General features: G+C 43.4%; 1 protein-coding gene across 1 annotated transcript in view; it reads right to left on the bottom strand.

Annotated features, from left to right (window-relative positions):
• ADAMTS17 (ADAM metallopeptidase with thrombospondin type 1 motif 17) overlaps positions 1 to 18,520 on the bottom strand; it is a 1,305,267-nt gene that overhangs the window by 865,250 nt on the left and 421,497 nt on the right. The window contains exon 8 of the mRNA XM_078683112.1: positions 146 to 251. Coding sequence (XP_078539238.1) covers positions 146 to 251 — 106 coding nt within the window. The remainder of the gene's footprint in view (positions 1 to 145; positions 252 to 18,520) is intronic.

Here is an 18,520-nt window from a genome sequence, read left to right as displayed (position 1 = left end):
ATATATATAACTAGGGCATTCAAGTATATTTTTTATTGTAACCAAATATAGTGCTATGTACTCCCTTCGGAAGGGTGGGAGCGTACTCTTTTCTCTGGGATGGCTCGCTCAAGGCGCCTCAAACAAAGCAAACAGCACCACTTACTTATGACCAAGTTCATGGGCAATGGTAAAAGCCAGATTTAACCCGTTGTCTTCCGCAAGGACGCACTTCCTTTTTGCACTGCACACTCCACCAAGGTAGGCAATTCCTAGCAGGAAATAAGAGAAAGGTAACATGAATACAAACTATAGTGATTTGGCAATAATAATTTAAAAGAAAAGGCACAGTAAAGAAAAAGAAAAACGCCCACAGTGTTGGCTCATTACCCCTGCAGCATAGCTTTAACAGATGTTAACTTGCACCTTTCACAGTCAAAGCAACCAAGCCGTGCCAAAGTTGCTGGCAATGGCGAGAATATGAGCTTGATTTAGGAAAACATTTTCAGCTGTATTTAGGATTACAGCCTAAAATGTGTTAATGTATGCCTCCGAGGAATTCACAGAAGCACTGCTTACAGGTGTAAAGAGCTTTACTACTGTGCAATTCTCTGCCACCAGTATGTGGAATTAAACATTAGTATGCCCATGCAACAGTGGGGAAGGAGCAGAAAAAGGTGCGATTTGCCATACAAGTACACCCACTTGTTGACCTCCTTCCCATCCTGAACATGCTCATGGTATTACTCTAACAAAGGGCTATAGTAACTCCCCATTCAGGGTGGGAAAGGGGACGGATCACTTCCAGATTTGGAGGGGATGCAGGTAACCCCTCCACACAGAGAAAAAAATGTTTTCCCCATGGAGAAATAAAAAAAAATTGAATTTGTAAACAAGACCACATTTCTAAAGCATTAATTATACGCTTACATACAATTTATGCATTGGAAGAACTCAGAGTGGTAATATCTAAAACTACCCTTGGTGGACCTTTACAGGCGTACTACTGGGAATGTTTATGAATTGCAGAAAAGTTTAAAAGTACATTCAAAACCTAAATTTAAACCCTCCCTTTTGTACATTTAGTCCTTATTCTAATGAGGCCCTATAGCAAACGAGATGATAATGAAAAGAATAAATTATTCAATTATATTTTAAGATTTTGTAAAGACAATCAACGAAAGTAAAATGAAACTTTGAGAAGCTTTGTATCAGAGTGAACTTGATTCACAAATATATTCTATCAGTAGGTGGGACTTGCGTGTAGATTTCCAGGAGTAAGTCACAACCACTAAAAGTGAAGAACTTGGTTATCGTCTTTGGGATCATTGGGGGAGTTCCCAATCCGCCATTGTCCCTGAAAGTTAAAGATAGTGGCTGACAGTGCAATCTAACAGGAATGCTATTCCTCATCATGGCTTTTCACACAATTTCAGACGTACCTCACCTGTGTGGGTCACCTAATTTTGGCACTGTAAGCAAAGACAAGAGTGCATGTTTTTAGACAGACATGAAGATTGTCGATAGCTGTATGCACTGTTTTGGAGGGGTCCTAACATTGCACACTAAAGGTCCCCCATGACGCTCTTCTCCTCTGCGCTATGCTGCTGCAACATTCTCTCTGGAGAGCTTCACCTACAGACTGACAGGAGGTCAGCACACTTTGAGTAGGTAGTCGCTATGATACATATCAGCACAATGAAGAGTACACAAAGTTAAATGTGTCTGAAGTGAGTGGGAAAGCATTAGGACACAATACAATACATTTCTAAAGCGCTCGGCTGCCTCACAAGGTGTCCAGGAGCTAGCGGAAGGATCGCAACTGTGTCAGAATTAGAGGTGGGCAAAGAATTCCGCTTTGCCGGTGGTGTTTGTGGAGTTTTGCCCACTCCACGCTCCACGCAAAACTCCATGAAGTGACGTGGAGAGGAGTTTTTTCTCACTTGTGCTCGACATTGGCGAGCGCAAGTGAGAAAATCATGTGCTAGATCTCCTCCTGGTGAGATTTCGCAACACGGGTGGTCGTGACAGGTCACAAACTCTCGCATTGAGAAATCTGCCGCTTGCATTGAGGAAGCTTCCGCTTGAGTAGAATATCTATTCGAGCAGTAGAAAGAAGCAGTGCCATCTGGTGTGACACGGAGTGCCGTCTGAGGTGATTTTACAGCATAGGACAAACTCCCAATGGTAAAAATCATTGCAAGCAGCGCTACTTACCACACTCTGCCTGTCGCAGAACTCTGCAGAGCACGCAGAGTTTTTTCAGCACTTTGTGGAGTTCTGCAGAGCAGAACTCCGCCCAGGTCTAGTCAGAACACAAGAACCAGAGTTAGGAAGTAATTCATGAAGAGTTGAAGAGAAGCGTTTTCAGTCCTTTTCTATAAGTCATTTCAGAAGGACAGCTTTTCAAAGCCAGAGGCAGTGCATTCCAAAGTCTGGCAGTCAAGAAAGCAAAGGAACAGACTCTGCTTCTGGACTTATATATGTGGGTAATTTGAAACAGATTGAGGTTGTTAGAACGCAATGAGCGGACCTGGAAGGACAATTTAAACCAGCACCTACGATAAGGAGGTCCCTTTTGGTTGAAGATTCTGAAGACATGAGTGAGCGCCTTGAACTGGACCCTTCTCTTGATCGGTAGCCAATGAAGCCGGCGCAAATGACTTGATATTGAAACTCAGGAAGGGATTTTAAGGATCAAACAGTCAGCAGCATTTTGAATAATTTGGAGCCGCTGTATTAGAAAAATTGGAAGCCCGAAGTACAAACTGTTAGAGTAATCCAGTTTGAAGGTGATCAAAGCATGAACAACTGTTTTTGGGTGCTCTAAGGGAATAAGGTGCAGCATGCGTCTCAAGGATCTCAGGGTCAGAAGCAAGGACCAGACAATGCTTTATTCCAAGGCGCTAAAGTGAGCGCCAAATCAAATTTGACTCCAAGGTTTCTTACCACCAAGAAGGGTCAGGGGAGAGAGCCCATCTCTGATGGCCACCAGAGGTTATGATCCGGGTTAGATTTACCACCAAAAATAAGAATCTCAGTTTTGTCTGAGTTCAATTTTAAAAAACTGGTATTCATCCAGTCCAATACAGATCTGAGGCAGGACTTACAAGAACTTAGAGAGGAGGGAGTGTTTTCATGACATGCCATGAGAAGTTGAGTGTCGTCCGCATAAGAAACTATTCTCACTCCCAAGGACTCAACAATATTAGCCAGAGGTGAAATATATAAATTAAAAAGGGCTAAACCCTGAGGAACTCTGCAATCAAAAGGTTTTGTGGCAGAGGGGAAAGAGGGGAGAAAAACTGTTTTTGTACGGTTGCTGATGAAAGATTTAAACCATAAAAGGGTGTGAAGAGTAATACACATCATTTCCAGCCTCTCAAGCAAAATAGCATGAGAGACCATATCAAACACTGCAGAAAGATCCAACAGCATTACCATAACCGGGGAGATTAAATCAAGTTTAGTGTTGATATATTCAGAGACCTCAAGAAGAGCGGTCTCAGTGCTATACCCACAGCGAAAACCTGATTGAGAATCATGAATTAGATGATTTTCTTCCAAAACATGTGTAAGCGGTCTATTCACATTTTTTTTACCAGCTTTGCCATAATGGGAAGAAGCGAGATGGGCCTAAAATTATTTTGAATCTTGGGATAAGAAGAGGGCTTCTTGAGTAGAGGGAGTAAGAGTGCCTGCTTCCACCCAGAGGGAACTACTGCCAGAGCAAGGGAATCATTAAGTAGGCTGTTCATGTTGGGATTTACAGCTGAAAATGCCATTTTGAGAATGGCTCGGGACAGGGATCGAGTGGAAATTCCAACTTACATTTGACAAGTTCCCTGGAAGATCCTTCAAGGGGAATGGGGACAAAACAGGACAGTAAGGGAGCAGAAGAGGAAAGGGAGGGGATCTTATAAAAGTGGAAGAAGGTTTCGGGAAAAGATCATAAATAGCTTGAAACTTATTATGAAAAAAATATGAGAGACCTTTGCAAAGTTCCATCAAGGGAGTAAGAGTATTTTTAGTCGCCTTAGGTGAGAGAAAGATACTAACCACCTTAAACAGTATATTCCAAGGAACACTGAGATTTAATAATTCAATGATATAATAGTATGTGTTGGGGAAAGCAGGGAGATGTGGTCAGAGGTGGACTGACCTATAGGGAAACAGGCAGATTTCCATAGAGGCCGAGCCCTCTGAAAGGCCTTCAGATCTCCGCCTGATATTGCACTGCCTCCGACAGATCTTCCCAGCTTTTGATGAAAAGGCCTGTCTTTGGACAAGCCTGAGAATGGCGAGGCGTAGTCCCACTTTTGGCTCTTGAGCAGCATCCATGGCAGGAGGCACACATCCTGGCGCTCAGCAGAGGTACTTGGAGCTCCCTGGGAGTCAGCAGAGACGTCTTAAGGCATGGGCAAAGTGGGCTCTGGCCCAGGGCCCCCTGATAGAGCCAGCTCTGTTCCTCAGAGAGTCCTGCTCTGAAGATGATAAATAATTCTTAAACAGATTGTTTTAAATACCGTTTCCCTTTAATTTATTTTTAATGTTTGCAATGTGCGAGAGTCTATTACAGATATTTTGCAGAGAACTGGTGTGTTTACGTTTCATGCAACATTCATAAAAAAAGTTTCTTAAAAGTCAAAGCAGGACCGCACATATGAGAGATGGGTGGGTGTCAAAGAGATTATTTGCAATAATATCAGTGAGCTGCTGCTGTGTCACAATATTGAAAATAATTTGATGTAAAAACATTTAGAATTTGGACGAGTGCGCCAGTAACCTGGTCGAAGAGGGCATGAAACAGTTGTCCCGAACAGGGGCCCTAAAATACGTTTGGCCCAGGGCCCCCCAAAATCCTTAAAATGTCCCTGGGAGCCAGGCACACTTTCAGTGGTTTAGGGCTGGAAATACCACTGAAGCTCTGATACAAGGTGTGCGGACAGTAACAAGAACAAGAACCCGGATGCAGCTGAACAATATCTCAAGTATAATGAGCCACAGCGCTGAAGTCGAACCCCTATTTCTTAATACTGACGCTACCTCTTTACGTTGCAGAGAGTAGTCTAATGCACCTTAACCATATTTTATCTTATCAATCCAAATTAAGGTGAATGCCCATCAAGCTACGTAGCTATGTTTAAAACAGACTCAGCCCCTAAATGCACAGAGATGAATAAGGCCTACACAATCACGAAAAATAATAATATCTTGACACTGTGTGAGTAGCCGGTCATTGAAAGGTCAGCAATATGATTGGAGTTAAATCACTGGCCAACTAATGAACATTGGAAGGTAACTTACAGAGCGATCGTCTACTGAATTCTACCACAGCCTTCTAAATTCTGGAGGATGCTAAAGGCCTAATCTGGTATCCTGTGGCAAACAGGAGCCATTATGGTGCCATGAACAGGAGAGAAGCATAGTCTACTTGTGAAGAAGAAGGAGTCCATTTAGGTTGGCCTGCATGAATTCACGCAGTAGATTTGACCTGACCAGTAGAGTTGCCATTTATAATAATATGGGTCTTGAAAACGGACATGAAGCTAGAACTGGAAAGTTCTGCTCCTTCATATAACAGCTATGTGAAGAGTTTTGAATATTTACAGAATTTTTTGTATTAAGTGTTTGTTCAAGCACTGCTTTGAAAGTGATTTTCTGACTGTGCTTAACAGTCAATATAGAGCATACTATTTTGTCTCTCTGTCCTTGATAGTGTGAGGGCACAGTACGTTCCATGTTCAAGTCATGAAATTACTTCAATTCTAGAGGTTTTCTGCAAGTCGCATCGGTACATAGTTCTTTGTGAAGTCTGTTAGAGACTTATCAGCACCCACGACTACACTGTTAACCTGTTTCGTACATTGGGTGCAAATTCACTTAACATGTTTCTAACAAGTCGCACTTAAGAAATATTTCCACTGTGTATTTATATATATTCCCTTATTTCTGATAGCAGACACCTATCAACTTTTAATGGTGAACCACTTCTCATGACATCATAAGTTACTGTTGTGTCATTAGACAAAGTTTATTTTAAATGGTACCTTCAATAAAGAAAATAGTTTTTTCAGATACTATAAATAAGTCTGTAGAAGAGAAGGTGTTATGTGAGGATGAAACTAGTGTATGCTGCTTATTGATATGATGCATCACATACTACAGATATCCATTGTTCCCAACTCGCACTTAAGAAATATTTCCACTATGTATTTTTATATATTCCCTTATTTCTGATAGCAGACACCTATAAACTTTTAATGGTGAACCACTTCTCATGACGTCATAAGTTACTGTTGTGTTATTAGACAAAGGTTACTTTAAATGGTACCTTCAATAAAGAAAATAGTTTTTTCAGATACTATAAATAAGTCTGTAGAAGAGAATGTGTTATGTGAGGATGAAACTAGTGTATACTGCTTATTGATATGATGCATCATATAAAACAGATATCCATTGTTCCCAACTCACTCATTGGTTTCTCCATCCATTTAACAAGTGTCGGAAACACTAAACCTTGTGCTGCCACTCCAATCTGCAGCAGAGGCCCAATTGTAAGTTCAAATCACCCACTAATTCAAAATTTGGCACTGTAAGTCTGGAGCTGCCTGTGACAAGGCACTGAAAAGCATACTTCATCACCATGCTAACAAAGATCAAATCTCCTTCACTGTAATAATTACACCTTCAGTGACATTAAGAGTCTTTAGCTCAGACTACCTGGGATATTCCAAATTTTTAAGAAACAGTTCTCCTGGACCTAGGGTTACCCAGCTAAGCTGAGCCGTCATTGTTCTAACTACCGCATGCTTCATCACGTGTCAGTATTTTGTTCACTTGATCATAATATTGGTGAAAGCAAAAAGAGAGGAGGAAAAGATTAGGGAAATAACCTCATAGAGTTAGGATCACACAGAGTTAATGTTCAAAGATGACACTTTGAACGTTCTGTGCTGCCGGTTTGGGAGCGGGTGCAGGCCGACGTGAAAACTTGGTCCCGGATGCCTCTTAATATATTTGGACGGTCCGCCATTTTCAAGATGGTGGCGCTTCCACGCCTCCTGTATCAGCTGCAAAACTATCCCCATCCGGTCCCAACCTCGTGGTTTCGGCAGGTGAATTCGGTCTTGGGGCGGTTCCTATGGGCTGGGGGATCTGCCAGGGTGGCGCTGCATACTTGCTTCCTATCTACGTACTGTGGAGGACTTGCCACCTCGGACCTCATGTCCTACTATCAAGCAGCTCACCTGCTTATCCTTAATGACTGGTGGTACGGTGAAAGGGGTGACCCGGCGTATGCATTAGAACGCGCGCTGATGGGTGACAACACTCTTCACATGCTCCTCTACTCTGCTCGGCTGCGGCGGGAGTTGCCCAGTGTCACGAAAACGGTCTTCCTTGTTTGGCGTCAAGCGTTGCGACGCATGGGCTGGTGGGGTAAGTTGACTGCGGAAACACCGCTGTGGCGTAACGGTAGACTGCCTGCACTGGCCTCCTTGTCGGGTTTCGGTGGCTGGGACGCGATCGGGATCTCGTCGCTGGGACATGTGATGTCTGGCACTGCTTTTAAGTCGTTCCAGGAACTTAGTGCGGAGTTCCACATGCCGCGGACCCAGTTCTTCCGTTATCTGCTGCTTCGGCATGCTCTAACACCATACGTTGCCGATTTAGACTCGCTCCCCGAATTCAGCCCTATTGAGGCGAAGTTGTTCATGGGTGATCTCGGAGACAAAAAAGTATCCCGAATATACCAAACGATGGTCACTCACTGCGCCTCTGACCTCCTTCCCCTGCGGACGGCCTGGGAGGCGGATGTTGGTCCCATGGACGAGGACGATTGGCGAGAGGCTCTGGAATCCCCACGAGGGGCTGCCATCGCCATGAGGCTTAGGTTTATCCAATTTAAAATTCTCCACAGGGCTTATTTTACCCGTGAGCGCCTCTGGAAGGCGGGACTGATTGAATCACCGGAATGCCTGCGTTGTGGGATGGAGGTGGGCTCGCTGCTTCATACGGTGTGGCTGTGTCCTAGAATAGCTGGCTTTTGGAGAGGTGTGTGGAATTGTCTGTCTGAAGTGCTACACTGGGACCTGCCCCGCACTCATCGATTAGGATTGCTTCATATTCTTGAGGGAGTGGGGGGGAATAGTTATAAGCGCCATCTACTGCTATTGGGGCTGGTACTAGCCAAGAGAGACCTAGCACGGGCTTAGAAGGACGAACGGGCCCCTCCTCTGTGTGTATGGAAAGCAGGATTGGACTTTTGTATGGGTCTGGAGCGCCCGATCTTTGAAGCGCGTGGGTGCCCCCGCAAACACTTTAGGATATGGAAAAGATGGGCCGATTATAGGGACTTGCCACTGGACCCCCCAGTCGAACCCGAAGAGGAGCCCTAGGCTTCCCCCATTGCGTGGACCTGTGTCTTGCGCCATGCCGGCTATTCTGTACTCACACAACGCTGTTTCCTCTTCACACGTGCACAGGGTTAGGGAGGGACTACGGGGTGGGACTGGTTGAGGGTGGTGGGAAGTTGGGGTGGGGACGGGGTGGGGGGGTAGTTCCAAATAAATATGTTTTGCAATGATTCTAGTTCGAATTCAGATCCTGTCATATGTAATGTATCCAAATGCTTAGTGGTCTCTCCTGATTGTGGGGTGCCACATTGATTGCCTTGCTTGATTTATTCAATAAAATCTGTTGTAAAAAAAAAAAAAGATGACACTTTGATCCTTCTGTCACATTACAGATGCCCTACTGAAAGACTGCTCGAGTTCCTTGAAAACCTTGAAACTGTCTAGAAACAAGGTGAACTGGATAAATCATAAGTCTCACCATCTCTAAAAGGCTACAGGACTCATCTTAACCAAAATCAAAGAACGCAGATGTCAGAGAATTAAAATATGAAGATACCAATTGCCTCCCTCCTGATCCAAAAATCCTTTAATGCTGAAGTTACTAGCCATTTTAAATCTAGTTGTAAAAAAATCTGTGTATAACCTCTTCGATGCGTCGGACGGCCCCCGGCCGTCCAACGTCATGGTGCTCATGTGCTCATGTGCGTCGGACCATTTCCTGATTGTATGTATTATGATATTCTAGCCCTGAGGAAGGCTGTGGCTTATACCACTAAAGACGAAACATGTGTAGGCGGCTAGGATTGCTTATGAAGAAGTGCTGTGTAATAAATGAAGATAAGAAGATTGTCTGGACCTTGATTTACTAAGGATTCTATTTAATGTTGATGCAAGCTCAGGATATATTTGTGTTTGGCTTTATATAATTATATCACAGATGACAAACTGAAAATTAAAACAAAAACATTTGGCGGTTTTGTTTTTTTCCTAAACAAATTAGTAAAATTAAATGTTGGTACATTGGCAACACACCAGTTCAGAAAAAGAGGAAATATAACTACTTAGGTGTATGGATTGAAGATCAGAGGACAACTGGTGAGCATTTAGTCTCAGTAAGAGCCAAGCCACTGCTTTGATATATGCTAATTTATGTCTTATAATAATTGGGACTCTTCACCCAATAAATCTCTAATCATGGCCACAAATACAAAATTTCCTTATGGCCTGATGGACTTGCCAGAGACATTAGGTGTTTAAGTGCAATAAGGGTCGAATTTTGTATGCAAAAGCCATCCCTCAAGTAGATGTAGCAATTCTAGGCTTCTAGCTACTTATTGCGCAATGCAGCAGACAATTCTCTAAGAGCTGACATTTTTTATTCTCTCCACGGGCACTTTACTTGTGAAAGGCACCTAGCACTTTACAGATGCAAAATTTGTGGGGAACCCCATATTGTTCACCTTTTTAAACACTACCAAACAAGTATTTGCAATGAAATCGGTCTCACATTACTGAACGTTTTCGCTATTGGCGTTGCATTATTATTTGCAAAGCCAATCAGTCAAACTTTCAGTAGTGCGAAACCTATTGCATTGCAAATTCTTGTTTAATCTTGATCTTACCTTCAGGATCCCATGACATTCCTCAGCAGGCCAGTGAACTGCAGAAAAGGGCCTAAATGCCCCCCCTCCAGATAACAACATGGATGGAGCTGCATTTGCGCCTGATGGTTGGGTGGGGAATGTGTGCCAGCAAGGAGTCAGGAGATTGCCAGAGCTAGCCCACCAAAGAATCAAATGGTGATGTCTGCTGGGGGGAACCAAGCACTTAAAGGCAAGAAAGAGGCACAATATTAACCAACCAGACAAAGGGAATTTTAAAAAGCAGCCCAACTAAATAACCAGAAGTGGTGGGAGTATCCAATTATACATAAGGCTTCCGGTTTTCCAGGAAAAAAAACGGATTTTTAAATATAAATAAAGAAGGAAAACGTTTTGGTTTTTGTCTGTATTTATATATAAAAACGGGAAAATACGTACAAAACAAATGCTCCTTCTGCCTCTGTGCTCTTTCGTAAAATCTGAGTCAGAGGTGCACAGGGGTGGCCAAAAGAAACGGGAAATTGCTGCCCTGATACTGCTCCAGAGACGGGTGAACTGGGAGCGCCGTGTCTGCAGAGTCACTCCAACACCTCTTCCAGCGGTAGTTCATGCAAGATAATTGTTGGAGCAGAGAAAGCAGCCGATGTCCATTAAGAGGTGTGAAAAAAACCCAGGACATTGGCTGCAGCTGCAGCAACATTTTGTTTCGTGTTGTATGGGAGGGTGAAGGAGGTTGATGTGGCAGGGCAGAGGGGCTGGGGGCAGAAATGCCTCCAACAACTATTAGCATAAAGCTTTTAGGGTTCAGAAGAACTTCACCCTTTGTCTTTTATTTGTAACCATTTATTTAAAGATAAGTACATAGACAAGGCATGCGTACTGTCGCGGCAGCAGTCAGTGCAGGCACGAGCAGAGGCTCTCTCTGACACAGAACTATAAACATGGACCTTCCTTTCCTTTGCAGAAAATGGTGATTTTCATCCTCCCATTAAAAAACGTCATTTTTGGAACCCTACCAATGGTGGGTAACAGAACAACGGCCCAGGTTCATTTGACTGATAACTCAAAACGATTGCAAGGCAGCAGTGCAAACAAACACTAATGGGTTTATCACTGGTTTCGCGGTTCTTTGGTTGAGTTGATACCCGATGTCCCAAAAATCATTATAGAATATTTAGGATAATGCCCAAGAGAAAATGTTTATACTTTTTGTTTCGACATTCCACCTTATAGCTGATATACATTTAAAGTAAAGTTGCTTTTAGGGGTCAAAGAACTTCACCCTTTGTCTTTTATTTTTAACCATTTTTTTTGTTTAGTACAGGCAAGGCATGCACACTGTCATGGGGTCTCGTCTGTATATGACAAACTGGGCCTGTGGTTCAACGAAAGTAAAGTGCTGGCCTCTCGGGTGCCTTTCCTCGCTTCAGTCATCTACCCTCGCTCCCCCTTTCCCCTCCGCTCTCCTTCCCTTCCAGCACTCGTGTAAAACAAGGAAGAGAACAACAGCGCTCCGAAATCGGACACTGCCAGCCTGCGAAGACACTGACAAGTAAGGATGCTTTTTATTACTCCGTGCTTTTTTTTGCTGGCACACTGGATGGTAATGCACAATGGCCGCTCAGGTGCCTCGCCTCGATTTTTGCACTGGGCTGTGCCTTACAGAGGGTGCATACACTTGTGCATTAATTGCTAAGCTGCATATCCAAAAATAGTATTTATGTATGGATGGCATGTTTTCAATATGGACATTTTTACATTACACATGTTTAAGATGTTTCATGTACACCACGTTTTGTAAAATCAGATCAACGAAAGAGTGTACCTCTCAATGAGAGGAGGAGTGGACAGATGAAAAAAGAATCAGATGAGATTCTTTTAGAAGGCCCTCACTCACCTGGTTGGTGACATGCTTCATCATCGGGCCCCACCAGGAAGGTCTAAAACCAACCCGGTGTGCTTCGACGCCAGATTTACTGCGGAGCTGGTTAGTATTTCTGTGTATGGTGAGTGAATTGAGTTAAAAGTAACAAGGTTGTAACCTAAAAACCTTTTATTCGTAGGCCAGCTTGGCACGGTTAAAAATAGAGCGGGCAGTAGGAAAGCTGGATCGATATGTCAGCTATGCCCTGCTAGGTGAGGTCAACATGTTTCTGCCTATGAGACTGCTAATCGCTAGGCATTCGTCAGGACCAGCGTGTAGACCCTGGCGGTATGAGCTACCTAAGGCTCTCCCTAACCTGGTGGTCATAGTGTGAAAAATAAACAACAACAGGAAAAATATTGAAAACTGGTTGTAGGCAAGGTACTCGTAAATTATCGGCACCCGGCGGTGATATGTAGTGCGAGCGTTGATCGCACCATGAGTCTCGGGAGGGGGTGGTAGCTAGTAGGCACACCGCCAGCAAAGCCAGACAACCATTTGGAAACCTGGAACAACCTCAATTACCGGACCACGTTTTGTAAACACTCTTTAGAAAGTTGTTATGGTTCAAGGGGACACGTGGTTAAAACGTGCAACGCATTCTTAATAATTAGAAAGGGCAGAGCTGTTCCGGGAAAACCTATACATTTAATCCATATATTCCATTTAGAGGCATGGTGCAAGAAGCCCACAATATTCAGGGAGCCCCCATTTCTTTAAAGGCCTTTGAATATCTGAGATATGGGATGCTGTGGGGACCCACCTCTTAGGCAGGGAATACCCATGGTTTTGTGTTCTGCCACTGGTCTCATTATTTTGAAAACGAGAGAGCAATGTTTTCCTCTTTTGTATATATTTGTTTGTGTGAAGACACATTCACATCTGCTTATATATTAAATGTATTCTGATTTTACTTCAATCTGTTCTGCCTTTGGCGTATTGACATTACGATTCTCTTTAATAATTAAGGACACTCCGACCCTCTATTATATTGTATTTTTTTAATGTGTTGTCTCTATGGCCTACTTTGTAATTACATATCTTTCGTTCACCAAATACGTACTCCCATTGTCCTGTCATCTTTGTGTTCATTTTGTGCCATAGTAGCATACTTAGGTCTCGCATTACTAAAAATTAGAGCTATTGGTGTTGCATTATTATTTGCAACTCCAAAAGCTCAAACTTTTACTAATGCGAGACCTATTGCATTGCAAATGCTTGTTCAATTTAATGTTTAAGAGCTACTTAAATAAAACTAAAAACAAGAACAGAAATGACTGTTGCACCACCTGTGCTCTACATTCTCACCATAGTGTCCATGTCAAAGCACTATTCTGTACAGATGAAGATGCAGGATTCTTTAGATATTTTGGCGATTTACAATAGCTCGTGTGGTAGGTCGTCTTCTTGTGCACACTAAGAATGATCTGATATTCTTCAAGCAGACACTCTCTGTGATGGCCGATTAAATGTGAATAAAAGGTAGTAATGCGTTTAAATTTTGCAAAACAGCTGCGCAAATGGGACCTACTCAAAATCATGACTTCACACATCTTTTCTTAGAGGACAGGAAAGAAATTGGCTCCCAATATGTAAAGTGCAATAAGCATAGGCTCCAATAAAAAAAACAGCTATATCATCCTAGTGCAAGTGTGCACGTCAATTTAAATAAATGTGAAAAAATACAAGCTTTAGCATTTTTTTGTTCTTGGGCAAAAATAAATGTGGATAAATACAGATAAAAAGACCCAAAAATTAATACGGAAAAATACAGATGGAAATGTGAAAAAAAAAATACCATAAAAGCGGGAGCCCTACTAAAACAGCATGCATCACAGAGCAGCACATGTGCTGCCCAGGCTCGACCTAAAACCAGGTGAAAGCTTTATTGTACATCATACTGTAATCTACAAACAACAAAGCTAAAATCAAGTAACTATCACATAATCTAGGACTGGAAGGCTATAAAATATCTAAACTGCTATTGCATTATCCATGCCTGTATAGGAAATCCAAATGCCATGTTGGCTAGAAAGATGGGAAATTGGATAAGGGGGACATACTTATTAAGGATTCTCTAGATACTGCCTGCTCACTTGATACACACAGGATAGTTTAAGAAGTTAAAAGCAGTTTAAAACTAGATGAGTACAATAAGTAAGCAACACTGCACACACTGTCTGGTCTGGCTTTCTAGATATCACTTGGTCATAATAGAAATGTCTCTAATGTTACTAATCCAAAGGCTATTTGGGTTAATACTCAAATACTGTCCTAAAATGGTTCTCCTCCTTTCTTAACAACCGCACACAAAGAATAAAAATTAAAACTTGCGAATCAGACATTCTTCCCATCAGCAGAGGAGTTCCTCAAGGGTCTGTTCTCTCTCCTCAACTCTTCAACATTTACATGGAGCCCCTCACCTTAATTCTAAGGAAAGCTAACATCCCCTTCCACCTTTATGCGGACGACATGCAACTCTATCTGGAAACCTCATCGATCTCGGACATCCACAGACTGAACCACACACTTACTGAAGTTCAGCTCTGGCTCTCTTCCAACCACCTCAAACTCAATGAGGAAAAAACTGAAGTGCTCCTAATCTCTAACAAAGAAGAGAACCCCCAAATCCTTGATTGGCTCAAAGCCTTAAACGCTCTAAATGTGCCGCTTGTTCCATCGAACTCCATAAAATCCCTAGGGATCACCCTTGACCCCAAATTGGATATGAAAGAACACATCTCAAAAACCGCCAAAAGTGCCTTCCTGAACCTGAAATTGCTCTACAAACTAAAACCATTCCTCCCCACAAAAGACTTGAAACAGGCCACGCAGGCTCTGGCCCTCTCCAGAATTGACTACGGCATTGCCACTCTGACTGGAACAGCCAAATCTCACCTACGTCCTCTGACCTCTACCCTAAATGCAGCTGCAAGAATGATCACGGGAACAAAGAAATATTAACACATCACCCCAGCTCTGAAGGATCTGAAATGGCTCCCCATTGACCAACGAGCTAGCTTCCGCACAGCTTGCCTGACACACAAAGCCTTGCATACGGGCAAACCGGAATACCTGGCCAATAAGCTCAAAAGGGCCGGGCAGTCTAGAAACCTCAGAAGTTCCAACACGCTCCTACTCATTCCTCTGAAATCCCAGAAACTCTCAACATCGAGCAAATCCTTCGCGGGCAATGCTCCCAAGATATGGAACTCCATTCCCCCACACATCAGAATGACCACATCCTTCCCGAAATTCAAGAAGCTACTCAAAGGCCTCTTCCTTGAGCACTCCGGAACCAACTAGAACTAAACCTAGACTTTATTGTTTCATGTCCTCGCTCACCCCTGAGCTGATTGACTTGCCTACGAATTGAGGTTCCGTGACAATTTTAAGTGATGTTTTCGACTCGCACGAATATGGTCGAGTCTGGTATCTAAGAACCGCAAATGACGAGTTTAGTAAGTGTGCGCAGTTTCGCTGTGCTAACTTAAACCGTTCGTTTGATATGTGGGTTTTTCATCTGTACCCACGGGTTCCATCTTAGATACGGCATCCATTTTGTCTCTTGCCCTCAAGTAGCCAGTGAACGGACACTGTCCGCTTCGTCACCCTGGGACTCTCAGGATATTTGTGGAAGACACATGTACTTTGTAAATATCTTTTACGATGAGGGGGATGATACTGTAAGGCAGATGGCCCCGCTCGAGGCTCATCTTGCCGTCCGGTTTATTGTCTCAGCCGTGCATCTCATTAGGCACGTCCCTTTGATGCCTGTATCTCGTGTTTCCCGATACCTCCCCTTTTACACTCTTTTCAATCCCCCACTGTCTCCATCTTCCTCTGCACCTGTCCTTGTCCCTATTTCGATCTGTTTTACTGCCGATTAGAATTCACTAATGTTGGGAAGATGGGCTTTTACAGTTGGGAACCGCCAAATGTTTCCGCACTTATGTTCCGGACCTTATGTGTACCAAAGTGACCAAAGCGACCCCTCTGGGGGATAATTATGGGAACCAGGTTGTAAACTTTTGTGTACCATGTTGTCCTATGAGTTAATTTTGTATAAAAGGAGCGATCCACAGAACCAATTTGAAGCAGTCTCCCCAAGTTGCACGTGTTGTACTTGTCGTGACTTCTGTGTTCCCTGCAGTAATAAACCTTGAATCTTTGACGCCGAAGGAAGTGTCCCGTGTCTCTGTAGTTTGTGCGCCGAAACAGGTATCCCATGAAGGTTATAGGTGTTGTTCCCTGGCACCGCTGGTACTGTAAAAAGTCCAGTCCTTCAGTTGGCGCCCAACGTGGGGCGACTTCAGCGGTATCGGTCCAAAGCCTGATGATCGTGAGGAACTTCGTGTGAAATCTCCGAGGGAAGGTGCACCCCGCTTCATCGATCCTGTTATCGAAATAAGTGGCCCGAAGTTTTTCCCTGCGAAGATTCCCGCCTCCTGACGGCTGCGACGGACCGATGCCCTGACTGTCGACCTGTCTTCGACGCCCGGCGTAGACCTTATGTACAAGCGAGACGATAGACGGGCCTTCCTGGTGATGCCATTGAAGTTCTGAGTTAAGTATTTGTGGGTCGCTCCCAGTCCTTAGTAGTGGTTCTAGCTTTTGAAAGCTTTGTTGTTAGCCTTTAAGGCTTTGTGGTAATAGCTCACTGAGCTTTGTAATAGCCTTCTCAGGCTTTGTGGTTAGCTCTCCGAGCTTTGTGATAGCCTTAAGGCTTTGTTGTATTGCATGGTTCCATTGCATTTGTGGTTCTTAGTATTGGTTCTTAGTATTATTTGACAGTTGCAATTGCCAAAAACCGAGGGTTTTTGACTTACACGAAGTTTCATTGCTTCGGTAATCCTTGAAGTTTGATACTAGGTTAGTGTGCACGATGCCTAGCCATAGTAATTTGTTTCGTATTTTCAAATGTTGCGCAATGGATTCCCGGTTGGAGGACTCGTGTCCGATACCTCCAGTTGGAACTCCGATACATGATCTATATAGTCGACATGGGGTGGGTCCTATAATCTATAATGATTACTGGGTCCGCTATACAAAGAAAGACGGTGACCTTAGATGGCCTCCACACGGAACTTTTGAACTTTCGATTTTAGATAATCTTGAGGCTAAATTATTTTTAAAGAAAGCTAGGCCAGCTATGTTTGATTCCTTTCGGATATGGCGTAAAGAGGCCAAGCAGAAAGAAATCAAACAACTTAAAAAGGATAAAAAGCAAGAGTTTGTTCCGATAATGCAAGCTATAAAAGAATATAGACAAGACAAAGAAGAAAAAGATATGGAAATCGCTACTAGATTGCATCACATGAAAATAGATAAATGTTACCCAGTTTTACCGAATAATCTAGAAAAGAAAGAAGAAGATTTGAAGGAGGATTCCTTGTTATCATACTTGATGAAATCACCACCTCCTTATGTACAGGGTGCTACTGCTCCTGTAGCTCCTCCTATAGCTCCTCCTGTTGTTCCTCTTGTTGCTCCAGCGGCTGCGGGCCAGCCCGCTGTTAACCCTACGTTTGTTCCACCACCTGTTCTTGTTCCTACTGCTCCTGTACCTGTACCTTCGCAGACTGTTGTTTCTGCTACTCCGACTATCTTGTCCGTTCCTACTATGTCTTCCTTCACCTCCAGTGTTGTTGCCCCTGTTTTTCTTTCCCCTTCTGTTCGTAAGCGTGTTCCTAACTCTGTTGCTACCCTTTATTCACCTCTTTCTGGTCCGTTATTTTCGTCTGATTCATCTGAAACTCCTCAGAGACGGAGTCAGATCCCTAGTGGTAGGGAGAAAGAGACGTTAGTAACAATGGCACATAGGTGGATAAGACATCCTGCTAATTACACTCCACGTGTAGTCTTTGATACGTTTTCTCAGTTTAATGAGCCTACGCAGAGATTCGTATTTGAGGAGATGTGTAACTTTTTGAGGGAAGAATGGTACAATAATGATGTAGATGATGTACCGTCCGACATAATTGAACTTCAAAGTCACTTTTCGAACGGTATGATTATAGGAGACGATGTACGACGTGCAGTGGAACGCTTATTAGCATTCAGATCCACAGCACATTCTCGGGTGACATTAGATGATACCACTGAGAACTGGAAAGCGGTTCCTGGTCAGTATCCCATGAGAGAAGTTCCGCCACTGTGGGTGCCTGGTGATCCTAATGCGAACCCTGTGGTGCTACCGCATTTTCGAAGGGTGTGGATACATCTTCCATGGAAACGATCGGAAGTTTTGCAAGTGAAGCAATCCTTACCCGATCCGCGTAAAAATCCGGCTGGTTATTATAAGGAATTATCACAACTGATAGAAGCTTCTATTATGAATATTGCCGACATCGACATGTTGTTTGGCAATGTTGTACCGCAACCAGTTTGGGCTAAAATTCGTCAAGCCGATCACGCAGTTGAATTAGGGGGTGATTGGGCTGCACTGCTAGCAGCTGATGCATTACAAGTCGGTGGGGCTAAACCTGAACAGTTGATCTTGGATTTGCCTCAGAGAATCATTACGCTCATGAAAACTCTCATGCCAGCGATGAAGGTGAACTGGGATAAGTTATCAGCTTGTAAGCAAAAGAAAGACGAGAGTGTCTCAGATTTCTTTACAAGGTTTGAGGAAGCGTTTGTCGACCACAGCGGCCAGG

The sequence above is a fragment of the Lissotriton helveticus genome, chromosome 3_1, assembly GCF_964261635.1.
Source record: "Lissotriton helveticus chromosome 3_1, aLisHel1.1, whole genome shotgun sequence".
NCBI lineage: Eukaryota > Metazoa > Chordata > Amphibia > Caudata > Salamandridae > Lissotriton > Lissotriton helveticus.
Note: the sequence above shows the minus strand (reverse complement) of the source record. Positions and strands in the feature narration are given on the sequence as shown.